Source organism: Ictidomys tridecemlineatus, chromosome 12 (genome assembly GCF_052094955.1).
Source record: "Ictidomys tridecemlineatus isolate mIctTri1 chromosome 12, mIctTri1.hap1, whole genome shotgun sequence".
NCBI lineage: Eukaryota > Metazoa > Chordata > Mammalia > Rodentia > Sciuridae > Ictidomys > Ictidomys tridecemlineatus.
Window position 1 is genome coordinate 81,020,300 of NC_135488.1, and position 18,169 is coordinate 81,038,468.

At 34.5% G+C, this 18,169-nt stretch overlaps 1 protein-coding gene across 41 annotated transcripts in view; it reads left to right on the forward strand.

Moving 5' to 3' along the window:
* Nrxn1 (neurexin 1) overlaps positions 1-18,169 on the forward strand; it is a 1,065,676-nt gene that overhangs the window by 490,121 nt on the left and 557,386 nt on the right. For 32 of the 41 annotated variants that reach the window (XM_078029183.1, XM_078029182.1, XM_078029185.1 and 29 more), the window contains 2 exons: positions 2,706-2,909; positions 5,490-5,516. In XM_078029183.1, the coding sequence (XP_077885309.1) occupies positions 2,706-2,909; positions 5,490-5,516 (231 nt within the window). The remainder of the gene's footprint in view (positions 1-2,705; positions 2,910-5,489; positions 5,517-18,169) is intronic. The other 9 variants (XM_078029189.1, XM_078029203.1, XM_078029207.1 and 6 more) reach the window with 1 other exon arrangement.

Sequence of the window (18,169 nt, forward strand, 5' to 3'; positions counted from 1 at the left end):
GGGTGATAATGAGGTTTATAGTTTAAAAAAAAAAAAAGTACAGATGATATTGAACTTGAGGTAGAAAACCATTGAAGAGGGATGTGCTTTAAGCAAGATATCTAATAATTGGATTTACTTCTTCTAGAGTTTAATTTGGCTGCTGCGTGTAGGGAGAAAGAGTAGAAGTAGGAATACCACATAGGGAGGTGTGATCTTGGTACAGGTGAGAGAAGGTAGTCTGGGGTACCTTAGCAGCAACGATGAGAAGCAATCAACTCAGGAGACGGGTTGGAACTAGAGCACATGAGACGTGCAGACTTGCCAATCGCTCCATAATGGCAGAGAAAGTAAGGGAGAAATCAGAAAGATTTGGGTCTCAACGATGCTGATAGACCCTTTACTGAGATGGAGAAGACTGGAGAAGGAGCATGTTTTGAGTTCATTTTAGGGTAGGAGATTTGCCGGGGGGTGACGAATAAGTTGTGTATGTTGATACAGCAGGAATAGGAGCCGTTTATTGTAGGACAACAGAGCTATTTATACATTTTGCACAGCTTATCTTAATTAGCATAAACTAGATACATCAGTCAACCAATAGGGAATCTCCACACTTAATGGCTTGCTTTTGTTACTTCTCAAACCACTCCCTCTGGCATTTTGCCAGGCACCATCCAGACTTGTTTACAAACTCTAACATTTCTCTGGCAAAATACCACGTGTTATTTTGACTTGTCTACAGACCTTAACAGAGATTTAATAGTGGAGTAAGATGCCTATTGTATTCCAACTAGAGATGTCACACAGACAATGGACAGTAGTGAAGTGGGACAGAAGAGGATGGACACTTGAGAAATTTTCAGAAAGCAAGATTATTGACTGCTTCAGGGTTCAGAGGTGGCTCTCGCCTAAGAATGCTTCCTCTGAACAAAGATTTTGGAAATTCTTTGAACTTTATATTCAGTGGGAAGAGGGACTTGTAGGTTTTACATGCCAAGTACTTTCTGTTCCATCCTCTAGATCAGACACAGGTTTCACAAGTTTTTACCAAGAAAACAGAAATGGTATCATTGTGCACAACAAGCTTGCAGACTAACACATCTTTTGTGTGCAAACTATCTTTTGTATACAAGCCTGGCATTTACAAGAAAGAGGAAACTTTAACTACAATAACCTCTGCAGACATTCTGCTGATCTCACAAGAGGAGAAGCTTAATTATGGCAAGGGTCTTCTGGGTGGGGGTCTCTGGCCTGCTTCAGTAGAGCCTAGGAAGGAAGTCAGGACTGTTAGTAAATGCTAGGGGGCATGAGTGGATGAGTAAACTTTAATTCAAGAGGTAGATGGAAAAGAGAAGAAAGTGAAGGAGATCTGGTATACCACATAGCATTTAGACATTCTGAATGCACATTCTGCCCTATAATGACAACAAACGATATTTAAAGTCTCTTAGAAACAGTGCTTGACTTTTCTGACTTTCTGAAAGATAAAACTAGCCAAACCACAACTCCAAAATATAGTCTTAATAATGAGCACAGTTGTAACAGTAAAGTTAATTGCTGTGCCGTGTAAGTAGCCAAGATAATGAGAATTTCCTAATGTGTTTTAATTCCAGGTAGTTTTTCTTTTATTAACTGGCATTCTGAGTTAGCAGAACCAATAAGAAAGCACAGTGACACACTCTTGTTTTTCAGCGTTCCTCTACCATATGGTGTTGAACACTGAAGGGTGCTGATGCTTTCTTAAAGTGGTTTGTCATCAACAGTTTTTGATATTCACTTCTTTATGTGTTTCATATAGTATTAGGCAATTTTCCTGTTAACAGAGTGTACCTTAGTTTAATTACACACACGCGCAAAAGATTCTCAGCCCCACACCCCTCTTTATTCAATATAGCCATGGTATATAGTTACTGACATTTTAATGATAGCTTAATATTTTCAGGACATTGAGTATTTTAAGTTACTCCTTATCTGTAAATTAACCCTAAAATGACATTACTATTTGTGCTTTAAAAAAAATAACTTATTAAACTTAGAGGCTCAGGAAAAAACATCCTTTGTTACTTGGTAAAATACTATTGATTTTTCTTTTGAAAAATCACCTTTGGTAAAGTGTTGACTTCATTCTTATGTTTAAGTCATATTTTTTTTCATTTTTAGGATAGAGAGTACACAACTATGATAACAGTAGCTCCTCTTGGCACCATGGATTTTGGGGGGGCAGAGCAGGCCTTAGGGATCTTCCTGTAGTACTCTCTCATTTTTGCAGGTGAAGACTCAGTCTCGGCAGGGCTGTCTGATTTCACAGATCCAGTCAGTGACCTCAGCTATCCATCAGCACCTTCCATAACTGCTGATATTTCCAACCAGGCTCACCCTGTAGAGCTATGCAAAAGAGTATGACCTCTTGCTCTTGAGAAGGAGGTGCATATAAAACACTTGCAATCTAATACAGTCATTGCTGTAGGTGGAAAGTGCTATGGGGAGAAAAAGAAGAGGTGCTGCTGTTTCTGCACTGCAGCAGACACCTCACTAAGAAAGTTCTCTAGATTGTCACTTTTCTTTCCAATTTTCTTTTTTAAAAAATTACCTTTCTGAGGCAGATGGGCTGATTTTGTAGTCTTGCATTCTCTCTAGAAGTCTTTAATTACATTTCCCTTTTCCCTTTCAAGGTCTAAATGCATTTAAATGACCAAGAACTTGCTCTATTCATTTCCCATCCATAGAGGCCACGGTTTTGAGCTATGACGGGAGTATGTTTATGAAAATCCAACTCCCGGTGGTGATGCACACGGAAGCAGAGGACGTGTCCTTACGGTTCCGATCCCAGCGTGCCTATGGCATTCTGATGGCGACCACGTCCAGAGACTCCGCAGACACCCTCCGCCTGGAGCTAGACGCGGGGCGAGTGAAACTGACGGTCAATCTAGGTAACCACCTGCCTTCCACCATTGAACTAACACTTACTCACTTTTTGGTTCAGTTTTGCCTGCAAACATCTATCAAGTAGCCTGTTTGCCATGGAAAGTTAAAACACTTAATGGTCTTATTTCCATCATTTAAGTTAATTTAGGTTGAGGGGGGGCATCTTTTTGTTTTTCCGTTTAACATAACTGTTTTGTGATTCCTACCACTGAAGGTTCTTAAAAGGGAAGCTGGATCTATCACGGAGGTGAATTGAAAATGTAAATTATGAGGCTTAATGATGCCCTCATACTGAATTCCTTGTTATTCTATTTATTGACTCTCCTATTGGCTGTAGATGATACTCTGGCAGATAAATTAAAAATCTGTCTAGTTTTACTTAATTTGCAAACAAAATATCAAATTTTAACTTTGTCGCCCAGATCAGCAGCAGTTGTTCTTATTCTCCTTAATGGGCTTCTCCTTTGAACAGTCACCTTTGTGGTCCTCCATCCTTTTTGTTTCGAAGTACTGTGTGGTGATATTTTGCTATCAAACAGCAATCCACAACCCTTCAACGCCCAAAGTCTGCGGCCCTCAGCAAACAGCCATGAGAACACTAAGGACACAGGCTCTTCTACAGAAACACAATGCTTTCCTGCTTATGTGTAGCAGTAAGCGTCTCTACAGTAAAACCTCACCAATCTGGATGCATTTGGGGGAAAGGTCAGGCTGAAATTAAGAGAAAATATGAATTACAGATTTTAAAATGGAAGCAGTTTATCTTTTTCAATTAGATTGAAAATCACAAATTAATAACTGGAAAAATCTTGTCAAAGAAAGGGCTTAAAAGGCTGATTTTAATGGATGAATATGGTTTATTCATAATTAGCACATTGTTTTTTGCAAAATATGACATCATCTCACAGCAAAGTACTTGAAATCAGTTCAGATCCCGAACTTGGACTTTCAAAGTGTGGTTTGTTTACAGGATTTCTTTTTTATTTAAATTTTTCTAAAGGAGATCTGAGTTTCCACAAAATGAAGACTTAATATTCTGCCCAATAAGTATCAATATTAATATTAACTCCAAATAAGAGGAGTAAAAATGAATGAGGTTTTACTGTATTTCAAGAAAGTGTTAAGCACACATAGCAATGAATAAACAGAGGAAGGAAAATAAACATTTTAAACCACATAGATGCATAAAAAAACACTTGTCAAATGTGATGACATGAGACATTTATGACAAACCCTACCTACAATTTCAAATTGTGTTGGGCAGAATGGTAACTCATAAAATATAAAATCCACCCATTGATAGTTTCTTGCATGTAATTACATTCAACTAACACTAGTGATATTAAGTTAAATAATAAAGTTCTTTTTTTTCTTTAACTACTTAACACACAGCACTATCCTCTTCTGTTCTGTTAGAGTTCCCTCTAGTGACAATGCTAGGTTACTACAAGTCAATCAAAAGCAATCAACCTAATTGCAGTCAAGAGACTGCTAATCTAAGTGGAAACACTCCTGGGAATATTTTTAACAGCAAAGCATTCTGTAGAAAGAGTTGTGTAGGGGCTGGTCCTTGGCTGTTTGCAACCACTTTTCTGATGCGGTTGACGACACATGACAAACTCAGCTATATGGAAACAGAATCTAGGTTTATGTTTTTCATGTTCCCCAAAGGCATTAAATATTAAAACCAAAGCCAACAAGTGTATACTATAGATAAACACAAACATTCCATGCAGTTTTTTTTTTCAAAAAAATAACTACTGTAATCACAGTCTGTGTTATCCACACTAGATATTCTGATCTTCTAGTACTTGCTTGTCCCTTATAAGAAAGGGAAAATCAACAGCAGTGCTCATCATGACCCTTATTCCATAGGGGTAACATTGGTAGCTCCAAGAAAGGCATAGGCTTGTGGGCTCAGAAGAATGACTAACCCTTAACCATTGTCATTTCTAAAGGTTACATACAGTTGTTTTACTCTTCCTCCAATTAATACAAGGTATAGAAGCCAGCCAACATCTCGCTATTACCTATTTGCACCCAGGCAAATAAAATTAAGAAACAAACAAACAAAAATCAAACATTAGGGTAAAATGACAATAATTTTACCTTGCTCTCCATTTGACCATTTCAATTCTGAAGGACTGTGTTGGCCTTTGTGGGATATTAGATTTTGGAGGTCCAAGATGTCTGAGCCTAGCTGAGCTTGCACTGCACCCCATTGTGACGGAGCACTTTTTAATTTTGCTGAAAACAGTGATATGTTCTTTCACAGATGGGGAGAAAGTTGCAACCAGTCTAAGTCAAGCATCTTTGACAGTTAACTACTCTTTATTCACTTAGATTTGTCACCATGTAGCTTTGTTTGAAGTGGCCATTTTTTTAAAACATTCTACTGTTGTTTCCAATGTTGCAGTTTTATAAGAATAATTCTGGGATCTAGAAGTATGTAAAGTATAATTATATAGAGTGGCCATATTTGCATGTGTCTGTCCCCGGAAGGGTGGACTGTGATTTTATTGGATGTCTGCAGCTATTACCTTGAAGGATAAATTTTCATTTTTCATCTATTCTTCCCCATCTAGATTGTATCAGGATTAACTGTAATTCCAGTAAGTGCCTATTCAAAATTTTTAAAATGTTATTCCTCCATTATGATGTAAGCTAGTCAAGAAAAAAGAGAGAAAGCAAGAGAAATGCATTTAGAAAACTCATGATCTCACCTTTGAAGTAGACCAGTCCATCATCTGGGTTGTAAAAATTCATTTTGAAGATCATACAGCTGAAGAGTTTCCCACTGCATTTCCCATTCACATGGGAAAGTGCAAACACCTACGTAAACTTTCAGATACTTCAAGTAACATTTGTTTTGCCAAATCTGGGACTCCAGTAGAAAATACTGTGAATCTTATTTTCATTAGTTTTTCTCTCTAAAATATGGAAAGCAAGTGCTTAACTTCTCTCACTTTGAGAATTACTATTAAATCCTTCTAAACTCAACCAAAGTTGTACATAGCAAAATGTGTTTTTCCAAGCTCTATGTTCTTACAAAATTATGGAAGAGTTCATCCTTGATCATTAAGACTATTTACATAATGAATTTTTACATCCCTATCATATATCTGCAAAAATAACCAAAACCCTTCAAATCTGTGATATGCATGCCAAATGATGAGTCAGAAAAGATGCATGGACTGAGTTTTGTTTGAACTTGGACTAGAGATCTGAAAGGAGATAAGGACTGTGATTTTATTTTGAGTTGTAGCATTATCTAAAAAGTACATTTATTTTATTTCTTTACATCAATGTTTAGGTTTTTCTTTTCCAGGTTTTGCTGACCACATAAAGAAATCTCCAGTGATCACAAAGTCATTAGCTATTTAATAAAATGACTCTAATAAACTTCTCATCACTCACTACCCTGGTAAAACAGTGTTCTATTTCCTTGGAAGAAGGCTGAGTGTGAGTTAATGGAACTTATTTCCCAAACTTTAGGCTGTGTTTCCAAATGGAAGTAAGTCTTCTGATGAACAAAATGGTGGTCTTAAATTGGCGAAAGCAAGACGATTTTTCTAATAAAACTCATTCTATTGCAAATGCTCGTATTTGTATTCATACAGCTCACATTTGCAGTGATGTATTTTAAAGTCAATCTGTCCAATCACAATAAAAAGGTAAATGAATTAGGACATTAAATCTTTTACAGAATATAGTTAACATGCCAGGCATTAAAAAGTCATCTGAAACAGAACATTTCCTGAAAATAACCTCTCTAAACTCCCATACAAATGGAATTTTTCAAGTATGCCTTATCTCCTTTTTAATCCTATCTCTTTTACACATTTTGAAGAGGACTACACATTTTGCAAGTCTTACACCATGATCCACTTTATTTTCAGCTCTGAGACGTAGATGTAGGCAAAATGTCAACTCATGACATACTCTCTCACAAAGTCAGATTTACTCCTCAATGCAACTACAGATTTTCTTGATCTTAAAAAATGTTGGGGAATATGCTTTTCTAGACCTCTATCTTATATATTATTTTCTTTTATTTACATTAAACATAGATCATGAAATTCATAAAATGTTACTATTTAAACACTAACAATTGATGAATTAACCAAATCAAATGTGATTCTGATATATATCATAATAGTACCCTCATAGACTCATGTACTCATTTGGCCAGTGCCATGAGATTCTGGTATTAAGGGGAGCTGGTTTTTCCTCTGGATAGTCTACAGAAGAATAACTTTGAAGACAAGATTTTTGCTGGTTTAAAGTTTCCCCTTTTAAAGAATATGAGTTATACTTAAATTACTTTAATATTGAATGAATGATTATGAGCTTTCAGTGCACAACTGGACAGGACTGCACATGCCTTAAGTGGACAGCAGTCACTGGAAATAACATTCAATGACCAGGTAATGTTGTCATTTTCTTTACCTTTGTCTTATTTGGGAAATAGTGAGCAGATGTAGTTGGGAACTTTAATGAAGAAGACTCAATTTTGAGGAAATGTAGGAATTCGCAAAACAAATAAGGCAACCCTAACGTACAGTGATGAAATCAGCCAACGTTTCTACCTGCAGTGCATTTGCTACCCAATAAAAATAAATTTAAAATATCTGTATTTTATTCAAACTCATAGTTGAATGAAAGCCTGATTTATTATATGTATTCTCTGTGAGTCTGAGGTTTGCCTGAAACTGAGATTAATGTACATTTATTAAATCACAGCTATATAACACCACCTTCTCTAAAAATTGTAACATAATTATGATATCAGCTGTGTTGTGAGATTAATATGAAGTGCTTCAATTGATGTCTTTAAGAAAATTGCCGCAGGAAATATATAAGCCATAACAGAAATGATTATCTTACATTGAGAGCTAATATTAAACTCTCAATTATTTAAGTTTGAAGAGAAACCTTCTCAGACAAATTTTCCTACGTTCACCCTAAAATTGCTTAGTATTTTCTACAGTCATCTTCTCCTCCTGCACTCTCCATCCCCCAAGTTTACGGCATCTGTATTTGATATGGAAAGTAAAACACACATAGTATTAGATCTCCAATTTTAGATATTGAAGTATGGGTGAGAAGGATGTAACTGCTTATATTCAAACCTGCAGGACTGGAAGAGATGGCAGATATGTTTCTTTCTCAGCCACTCCTGTGTCTGATGCAGTGATAGAATCTTCCATGGACAGCCCTTTGTTAAGCTGCTCTGAAAAAGGACAGTTTTGAATTCCTGGGACTGTCTCTTTTCAGATTCTTTGCTGCCACAATTTACCCCCTTACAGGCAAAGCTATCGAGAATCTTTAAATGGAAGAAAGATAGCCTCTTTTCATTTAAAAGTCAAAAACTTGTTTTCATGCATGGATAGGGTACTTTTTAAAATGAGCCATATCTATGAATAGTGGCCTTTCCAGAGTCAAAATGGGTGTTTTGATCTTTCTGATTGCAAACAAAATGTGTCTGCCCACAATCCCAGACCAGTATGAGTTCACAGATATACATTAGCTTACACCATGGCTAAAAGATGTTTAGTATCTGCAATTTGGAATTAGATTTAGGGCAGTTTTTGAAAATTTATGAATTAGAAAATAAGAATAAAGATATATTATCTATGACTCTCTCTTCAGGATAGGAATAAAGGGACATTTAGATTAACCTTGCCTCTTCCATCATCTCCAGTATTGAAAATAAATGTCATGATTCAATAATTTTATATCAAAGTTGCTAACAGGGGCACCATCTTTTAACTCTGATAATTTCTTCCCTGAACAGTGTAGGAGATTTTAATAAAGATAGATGGGAAATGATTATAAAGACTCATTCTTTTAACATAAGAAGGAAAATTGTTTGAATTAATGAAAAAATTATAGACTTATAAAAATTTTCATAAAAATATATACTAACATACTGAATATTAACAAATTATTTTCAAGAATTATTTGCATGAAAAGGTTAGTGTTTGACAGCCTCTTTCTTGGTTCATAGTAGTGAATGAACTTATTAAGTCTTTTAAAGTATAAAGAATGCAAAAGGAATTTTCTATTCCTTGTGAAATTCTTTTAAGTGCTTTATTAGCAGGGTCTGCACAGGCCTTTGGTCTATTTCTGCATTCTTTTTGTTTGCCAAAAAACATAGCCCAATGTCTTGGTAACTCTGAGACCAAGATGCTCAATAATTCCAAACAATTTCAAATCTGAAGCCCACTAATTCCAAACAATAAAACCAAACATGTTAGGCTATGTTTTTTTTTTCCTGAAAATTTGGCCTTGTTAGTGGTGTACTGCTTGATTAAATAGTTCAATTTTTTTCTTTCTTGTTATTCCTTAAAAATCTTGTGTTCTGAAGTTTGAAGGTTTACATGCATTGAAAATTTGAAAACTAACATTGCTTCTATCAACTGTAGCTGAGTATTAATGCTCAGTAACTATTTGGTATACTGGATACAAAGAGGCTTTTATACTTTTTTTCTGTAATTGTTTTCTATAATTTTTGTTTTTCCAAAATGATAGCATAATCACAGAATATTCTTCTGCTCACAGGAAGGTTTAGGGCCACTTGTACATCCATAGAGAAATGGATTTTAATGAACTCACGATCTGTGAGTTGCTTGTTTGCTTTATTTGACTTTCCTTACACCTTATGCATGAGTCTCTTCTGCCCACCTGCTCCTCCTTCCTACCCATTTACTCTTCTTACTTCCCCATTTATAATGAGTTTGCTTTCTCCTGTACTCATTCCTCTTATTTTCCTAGAAGAATAAAAATTCTCTGGGGTTAAAACCATTATTTTAGGAGGCAGAACATCCAACTCCTTTTGGCTTCTCACAGAAAGTAGTTTATCTAAGATGCAGAAATGACAAAATTCCAGATGACATTAATGTGGACAAAATGTCAAGGGTTGAAGTTCAAATTCTTGTTGTGTTTCAGTGCCCATGTAGTGGAGACAAAAGGGAATCTGAGGGCAAGTACTTAACCTCACTTTTGACATGGAGATTGATAAGAAACATTCTGAGCAGTGTGTTATTGGAAAACGTACTTTGATGGATGTCTGGGACAGATAATAAGATCTTTGTATTATCATTTTATTACCAGAATGAAAAGATCAACTGGATATTAGTTATCACCAACTTTTCTATGTTGATAAAAATGGAATGCAATAAAAGAAAGCAAAATGTCAACCAGTGGCACTTAAGCCATATTAGATTGCTTTGATCGGGCTGCCATTTGGCAAGCTACTTAAGAAGATATGAGGAAATTTCTGGGGACTGGCGCTTGCTAACATGAAGCAAATATTCAGTTCAGAGCAGCTGTGAAGTGCCTGCAGAGCAGAGAGCAGTAAAAGGAAGTCATCCACCTCTACCCCCCATCATGTATAATAATCCCTTGTTTGGAAGCATTTATCAGTCAATGCCTGTCCACCAGCTAGGATAGAAAGTACTCAAGGAATAAAGGAAGATGAAAATACAAACACAGCTGATTTTTGTGGTGGTTATTTTTCATTGAAAATATATACAGAGGAAGAGAATAAAAGAAAGTTTTATAAATTATGATCTTTAACAAAAATATAACAGCAATTGAATATGAAACATAGAAAGAGATCATTTTTTAGGGGGAGTTTTACCAGAAATTGAACTCAGGGGCACTTGACCACTGAGTCACATCCCCAGCTCTGTTTGTATTTTATTTAGAAATGGGTCTCATTGAGTTGCTTAGCACCTTGCTGTTGCTGAGACTGGCTTTGAACTCGAGATCCTCCTGCCTCAGCCTCCTGAGCCACTGGAATTACAGGCATGTGCCACCACACCCAGCAAGTTCATATATTTCTGACAGAAAAAAAAATAGCTAAAACCAGCAAAGTAAATTGGACATGACAATGATCTTTAGAAAAATTTCAAAATTGGAATGAAATTTAAAGGAAGCATATTTGAATTATCCACATATTAAAATTTACATAAAATTTAAAGAAGAGTACAGTTTTCTTCCATAGTTGGATGGCTACATAGATGGGGCAATAAAATACTCACTGGCAACTTAAAAAGTAGATGACTTTTGTTCTATTTGGGTGAACAGTTTACTGATTGCTTATATGGAAATATATAATGTTGCAGCATTCTAAAAGATTACCCTTATGCAAGTTGAAACTTCATCTTGAATTCAGGCTTAGTTATTATTCAGTAAAGCATTTCCTTATTGCTACTGCAAAAAGCTATGCTGAAAGTAATTCACAATTCCAGATTAGTGTTGATCAGATTCAACAAATGCTCTTTCACTGTTGAGTGTTGGCATAGTAAAAACGGCCTGGATAGAAATTGCCAGAAAAAATATAAAACATTTCATTATGAATTTGATATTCCTTTATTGGTTTATGTGAGAGGAGAGTTTTCTTTTATACAAGCAGTTGTTATTCAGTGTATGAGACCACTGCACGTTGGTCCAATAGTTTTATTTTTTGCATTGCTAGAGCTGGTTTCTAAACACTGGCTGCTTCATTCATTGTTTTGAATTTCTTCTTTTCAGTTTTTTTTCCCTTTTTTTTTTTGTTTCTGGTCACCTTCCTCTAAATGTAGATAGCATTTTAACACATTGTCAATGAATACAGAAAATCAAGAGTAAAAATTTGAATTAGACATTCCTTGATATTAGTAAGCTTTTTTCCTGTTGTATTTAGCTTACGTCATTGTAAGATATATGATTAGAATTTCATTAGCTTTAAATGACACAGTATTTTTTTTTCTGTATTTGGAACGTTGAGTTTTTTACTTTTGTGCAAATGTAATGACTCAAGTCATAAAAGTTAACTTCCATAGTATGAAACAGACTAATCAGTACCCCACAGCTTGAATTTAACATAGCCTCTCATCCCTAGGACAGTATTAATGTTCAGTAGTAATCTAAAGTATTACTCATGGGGAAAAGTATAGATTACACATCTTTCTTCAATTTTAGAATTCCTAATTTTACTCAAAAAGAAATTGTTAATAATGTATACCTTATCAATTGCTTGCCAGTCATAGAATATACAAACAAATATTATGATCATGGGTTTCAATTTTCTGTATGACCACTAAGCAGGAGTGTGAATCTGCTATCTACTGAATGAGATGGTAATTCAGAAGGTGATGGCTTTGTCCACTTAACTGCATGAAAGCTAGGGTAAGTGGCTTTCAGCTGTAGGAGCACAAGTATTCTTCAATACAACACCATGATCTAAATTCCAGAAAGTGAAAAATTTTGAAGACCTTGAAGAATCTTAATTTTTTTAAAAAAGTTTTTGATTCAGATAATTTATTACTTAAATATTTATGTAGCTATACAAACTTCTGGGCTTAGGTTTCCTCAGTTTTTCTAAAATTTAGAATTGTTTTTGATACAACAGAAACTCTTTAATTCACTTCTTATTAACTCAGGAGTCATGCTGCCAAAGTCTTTTAGGCTGAATGATACTATTACATACAAAGGAAGGACTTTTTAAGCCAATTGGTAACTTTTACTAGAAATTAAAAGGGTATTTCTAACCCATTTAAGAGACTATATACTTTTGAGCATTTGAGCTCCATATTGCTTAGTATTCTTATCTCCTTATTAAAAATACTTCCTAAAGGTCATTCCTGATCAAAACTTGGGAACAATAATATTGTTTCCTATTACATTTTATATGAATTTAAACTGGGTTAAATTCTTTCAATATCAAAAAAAATAAAAACATGACATTAGGTAATGAGTAATGCATGTTACATTAGGTAATGAATATTGACGACAAGGACATACTAATCAGTGATATAAACAAGAAATAATTTCAGTCACAACACAGACAGGCCTTGTTCAAGAACAGGAAGATTGTTCAGCACACAGTGTTGTTCTAACTGGTCAGGATATCTTGCCATCCCTCTGTTACCCAAAACTCCCTTTTCAATGTTTTGCCATTGTGTCACTTATTGTCCTCCCTCTTTCTGGCATCTGTGCTACTCTTCTTTTTAATGACTTGCTTCTGCTTTTGTTGAGCCTTTAGTTTTCCGCATCTTCTACTTGCTCATTGGTGCTTTCTCCCTCATAGTTCCTAACCTCTGCTTTCCTATGCATGCTTGTTGTTGTTATAGTTGCTGTTTCCTCAGCTGATGGTTCTATTTGTGTTATGTACTGAAACTCTCCTAGAAAAAGAATCTAGCAGATTCATTACTTATCCTTGTCCCATTGGACAGAGTTGTCAAATTAACTCATCTCCTGAGTCACCCAACATATTTTAGCTTTGGTGGCACATGCCCACTGTTGATCCAATCAGCTATCCTTAGTGCAGGGGACCAGGTAGCACACTCTCCTTAGGGGGTCGTAGGCCTACATATATAGGCCTACAAAGACCTACAAGCCCTACAAAAGCTGATTTTCTCAAGTTATATGACTAAAAATGTTTTCAGTTTAGCCATAAAATACAACTTCTTCCATATATTACTGGTTAACATGTGGCACATAAGTGAAATGGGCAAATCTCTTTTAACTGGGGGAGAAAATGCATGGAACCACCACCAAAGAATTTGGGGATTGAAAGGTTCAGTGGACAGAAGTCTTTTACATTCTTTTCACTTGTTATCAATGATAACAAAAGCAAAATGGATAAAAAAAATGTACTGTGAAAATGATTTCCCTGAAAGTTCATTAAGAAAGGCTCAAAGTACATAAATGACTATTATTTTTATTGTGCTTATTTGTTTATTGGATTATTTGTTTATTATTACTTGTTCTTTGAATGTATCATTCATATAAATGAGAATTTTTCACCTTTCCATCCCCTTTCCCAAAGATCAATCTAAATACAAACTCAAAATGTTTGCATGCATATTACTATTAAATTAATTAAATTATAAAGTCAGTTTCCTATAGATAATATTTACGGTTAAAATTACTTTAGAAATGTACATTTCAAATAAGAATTAACAATTTATTTTACATTTTGCATAGGAAGAATGTAGGTAGCTAGTAAAACTCACATCATTTAATTATCGGATACACAGAGAAATCAACGTCTTTGAAATCAGAAAATTTGTAATGTGAATAAATATGTACCTTTAAAGAATCTGAAGAATTCTGTAATGTTTTACATGACATTGAGTGAAAAGGCAGTAACTTATGCAAATGAAACTTAAAACTCAAACATTATAAAATTTACATCCTATAGTGAGATGACTAAAAATTGCTGTTATAAATGTTTCATAAATTATAAAAGTTCCCAGTTGAAAACATGAAGAAGAAATCATTTAATAAAATTACGTGAACATTCTCTTAGAATACAGACAGTGTTGAAATAAGCAGACCAGTAAAAAGTAAGACCATGATAATGATTACAATAACATGAACAAAACACAAAAACCTCATTTCAAAACAGCTAAAAACAGCCTAGTGTGGTGGTGTACATTTCTAATCCAGCTACTTGGGATGCTAAGGATGACGATGGCACATTCCAAGCCAACCAGCTAAGCTATATTGTAAGACCTTGTTTCAGAAAATAAAAGGGGTAAAAGTGCTGAGAATGTAGCTCAGTGGTAGAACACTTGACTAACATGTGAAGCCCTGGGTATAATCTACCATACAGAAAGGGAAAAAAAAAGTGAGATTTTGGAAATACTTTGCTAAATACTGTGTTCATAAATTCAACTACTTTTCCTGAAAATGCAATTCAGTAAGTCACCCTATAAATATAGGGTCATAGTGTACAACTGTGTTTGTATCATATTCTTTAATTTAAGCAACATATTGTAAACATTACATCCTCTATGTGAATATAATATACATATTTTAAAATCTGTTGGTTATCTCACATTTTAGGCCAAAGTAATATAAAGCAATTCCAGGTCACTGAGGTTGTTGAAAAAAGAGAGTAGGGAGAAAACATGTACAAAAGTGAATTCTACACTAATACATCAGTGATCTCAGTGTTTTTTTAAGTGAAAACTGACTAGCATCTTCTGTGACCAAAATCTTGAGGAATCAACCAGATTGGAAGAGCCATACATGACAAGATGTTTCTAGATTTGTAGGTGTCAGTTATCCTCATTAATCATAACCCCCCAAGGGAAAGCATACCATCATCTTACCATAGGAAGATTACCCAGCAACCTGCACATGCCTGACCAGCTCTAAGAGGCTTCCACACACTGGCTCTTCAGATAAACCAAGTTAATTCTGCTTATGATTTGATTTATAACTATCACTGCTGTAGCTGGGCCATTATCTTTTTAGAGCATTTCTGGACAGTAAGGTGAGCCATTCATTTTACAAGACTTTGATTCAAAGACAAAGAAGTAATTCAGTATTTTTAATTACTCAAATAAATGGCCAAGTGGAATCATAGTACTCAAGTTAGTGACTGAAATTCAGCCTAGTAAATAAGCCAACGGTAATCTTTTTAAAAAAAATTGTTATCACAACCTGTTATTATAGTATTAAAATTAAAATAAATCAGGTTTTAGTAAATCATATCATTATATTATCATTCTGATTCTTACATGAAGGATACAAGTATGTTATCATGGATTGTATGTCCTTAGCCTTCATTGAAAAAGAAAACAACTCTAAAGACAAAATATTCCTGAAATCGTTCTACACAGTTTATCAAAAATACTGAGAAGTAGATTTTTAAGTGTAATTATGACTTCCCAGTGAAAAGTAAAGAAGGGAAAAATTAAATCAAAGGCAAGAACTTAGGCTTATTTATTTATTTTAACTATGCTCCTTAATTTCCAAAAAGCTTATTTTAGAATATTCCAAACAATTGAGAGTGTGCTAAATTTTGTGAATTCAGTCTCATACTTAGTGATCCTCAACTTGTTTTAATAAGCAAAGTAAAACACAAGTGAAGTCATTGTCCTTGTATTATGCAAAATATATATATTTTTTCTTCACCTTTCCATGCAAATAACTATATAACTAATCATACATTTCATCAAATAATTTTTGCATTTGTTTCTATAATCCCTGACAATTTATGGAATATCAGTTTAAGTATTCGTAAGTATTCAAATGATTAGTATCTATATGCTTTTTTATTCAGTTTGGTATTGTGTAGATATTGTACAAGTCACATTTATATATTAATATTAATCAATATAACCCTTTTTCCGTACTATAGTGATACTGAATACATTTTCAGTTTATATATAATGCTTGATTAAATAAGCACATTAACTCTTTAATAGTTAAATTTATACTGGTTAGCTATCTTATTATGTGATAAGCATTTCTTGGAAATGAACTTTTTTCCTTAAAATAAAATCACAGTCCAAATTTTATTTCATTATATTAGACTTATTATATTATGCCTCTTTCAAAACTTGCCAGTTGAGCTAGATTAGATTTAAAGATAGCTATTATTAAAACATTCTTGTAGTAATATATTTATTTAATCTGTGTCCATTTTTACTGTGTTGTAAATATGTATTCTTGAAAGGTAAATTGTAGTTCTTAAGATGTATGCTTTTCACATTGAAATGTATTTGTATCAGAAATATTTATCTTGGTTTGTTATAAATAGGTACAATCAATGTCAAATCTATACAGACCAAAAGTTTCTTGGTAGATCATTCAAATCTAGTTTGTTCATTTGTCTACAGCTCTGATATTTAGCCAGAAATGGAACAGAGGTGAGGCATCTAAAAGGCTGAAATTTATTCTCTGCATACTTGAATAAGGTTATAATTTAGGAAAATGGTGGACAAGTCTCTGGGAGGCAGTTTTAACAGCTCTCCAAGGCCAGGTCTTTTTACCTATATGATCCGTGTTTTCTCATAATTAAATACTCATTGAGCCTTGAGTTCCCCCAGTTCCTAAGCCAACTAATTATTTTGCACATAAAGTTACCAACTGCTGGCCTCAGGTCATTTCGCTCTCTTCGGCTATTTGTGTTATTAAGTTATTTTCAAGACAACTAAACAAAAATGCTGTGGAAATAATTATCCAGACAACTAAGCAAATTGTTCATGTTCTCCAACAATAGGAATTATCAGATTCCATGCTTTTAAATACCGGAACAAGGGGACAGCAGTCTCTGTGTATTGATCATTCATTGTGAATGAAGGCACTAAAAGTTGATCAACTCTTTGGCTTAACTTAAAATCAAGAGATATTTCATATTCTGTTTTTAAAAATCCTTCAAAATCTAAACAACCTCATTCAACAAATACTTAATGAATGGTTATTATGCTCAAGGCACTGAGCTAGAGGTTGTAGCATATTTTCCCTGAGATTTTGGACTCAATGAAAAGACAACATAATATTGATAATAATAGTTATTATCATTATTATAGTTGAGAGCTTACCATATACCAGGTGTGGTTTTTCATGATTAATCTGCATTCAATCCAGTTATATTGTGAAATTCTTATATTGTGAAATTATTAGCTTATCTTACAGATAAGAATACTGACTGAGATGCACAGATGTGAGTAGTTTGTTCTGGGTCACACAGCTAAGCCCCTGTAGAGGTAGGATACAAACCCATGGGAACACCTGCACCCAACCAAGATATAAACGTTTTAGAAAGTAGATAAAACCCAGGAGGGATTTAAATAATAAGGCAATGAAAACTAATACAATGTAATCAGCCTCTGACAAATTTCTCCAGTGGATTTTTAAAAGTTAATACAATACTTTTCTTCTATAGTTAGTGTTTGTTTTTGAAAAGCAGCCATGTCTAAGCTTAATGTGTGCCTTTATATTATTTCCTCAGCTTACTGTACAATTGGGGATGGGCTTTTCCTGGTATTAAAATTTGTTCAATCAGTTACACATGACAGCAGAATGTTCTTTGATTCACTGTACACAAATGGAGCACAATTTTTCATTTCTCTGGGTTGTACACTAAGTAGGGTCACACCATTCGTTCAATCATACATGTAAGTAGGGTAATGATAGTATTTTTAGTGCAAAGAAATGTATCTGTCCTTTGGGTCTTTATAAATGTCTTTTTGCAAAGGAAAGGCAATTATCTCTGTAGGAGGACATTCCTGATCCTTAACCTTCTCATTAATATATCCTTGATTAAACCTAGAAGAGCTTGAGAAGAAATGGGGAAGAGAGGGAGAAGTTACAGGGCTCAGCAGGTCTTCCATCTTCTGGTTCTTGGGACATAGATCTGTCACCAAGCCCAGTTGGTGACTGGCACCAGGCCTGGCCAGCAAGGCAGGCTGAGGACAGCTTCTCTGATATCCTGGAGAATGTCATTACTGTCATTAAATGCAGGCAGTAAGGGGAA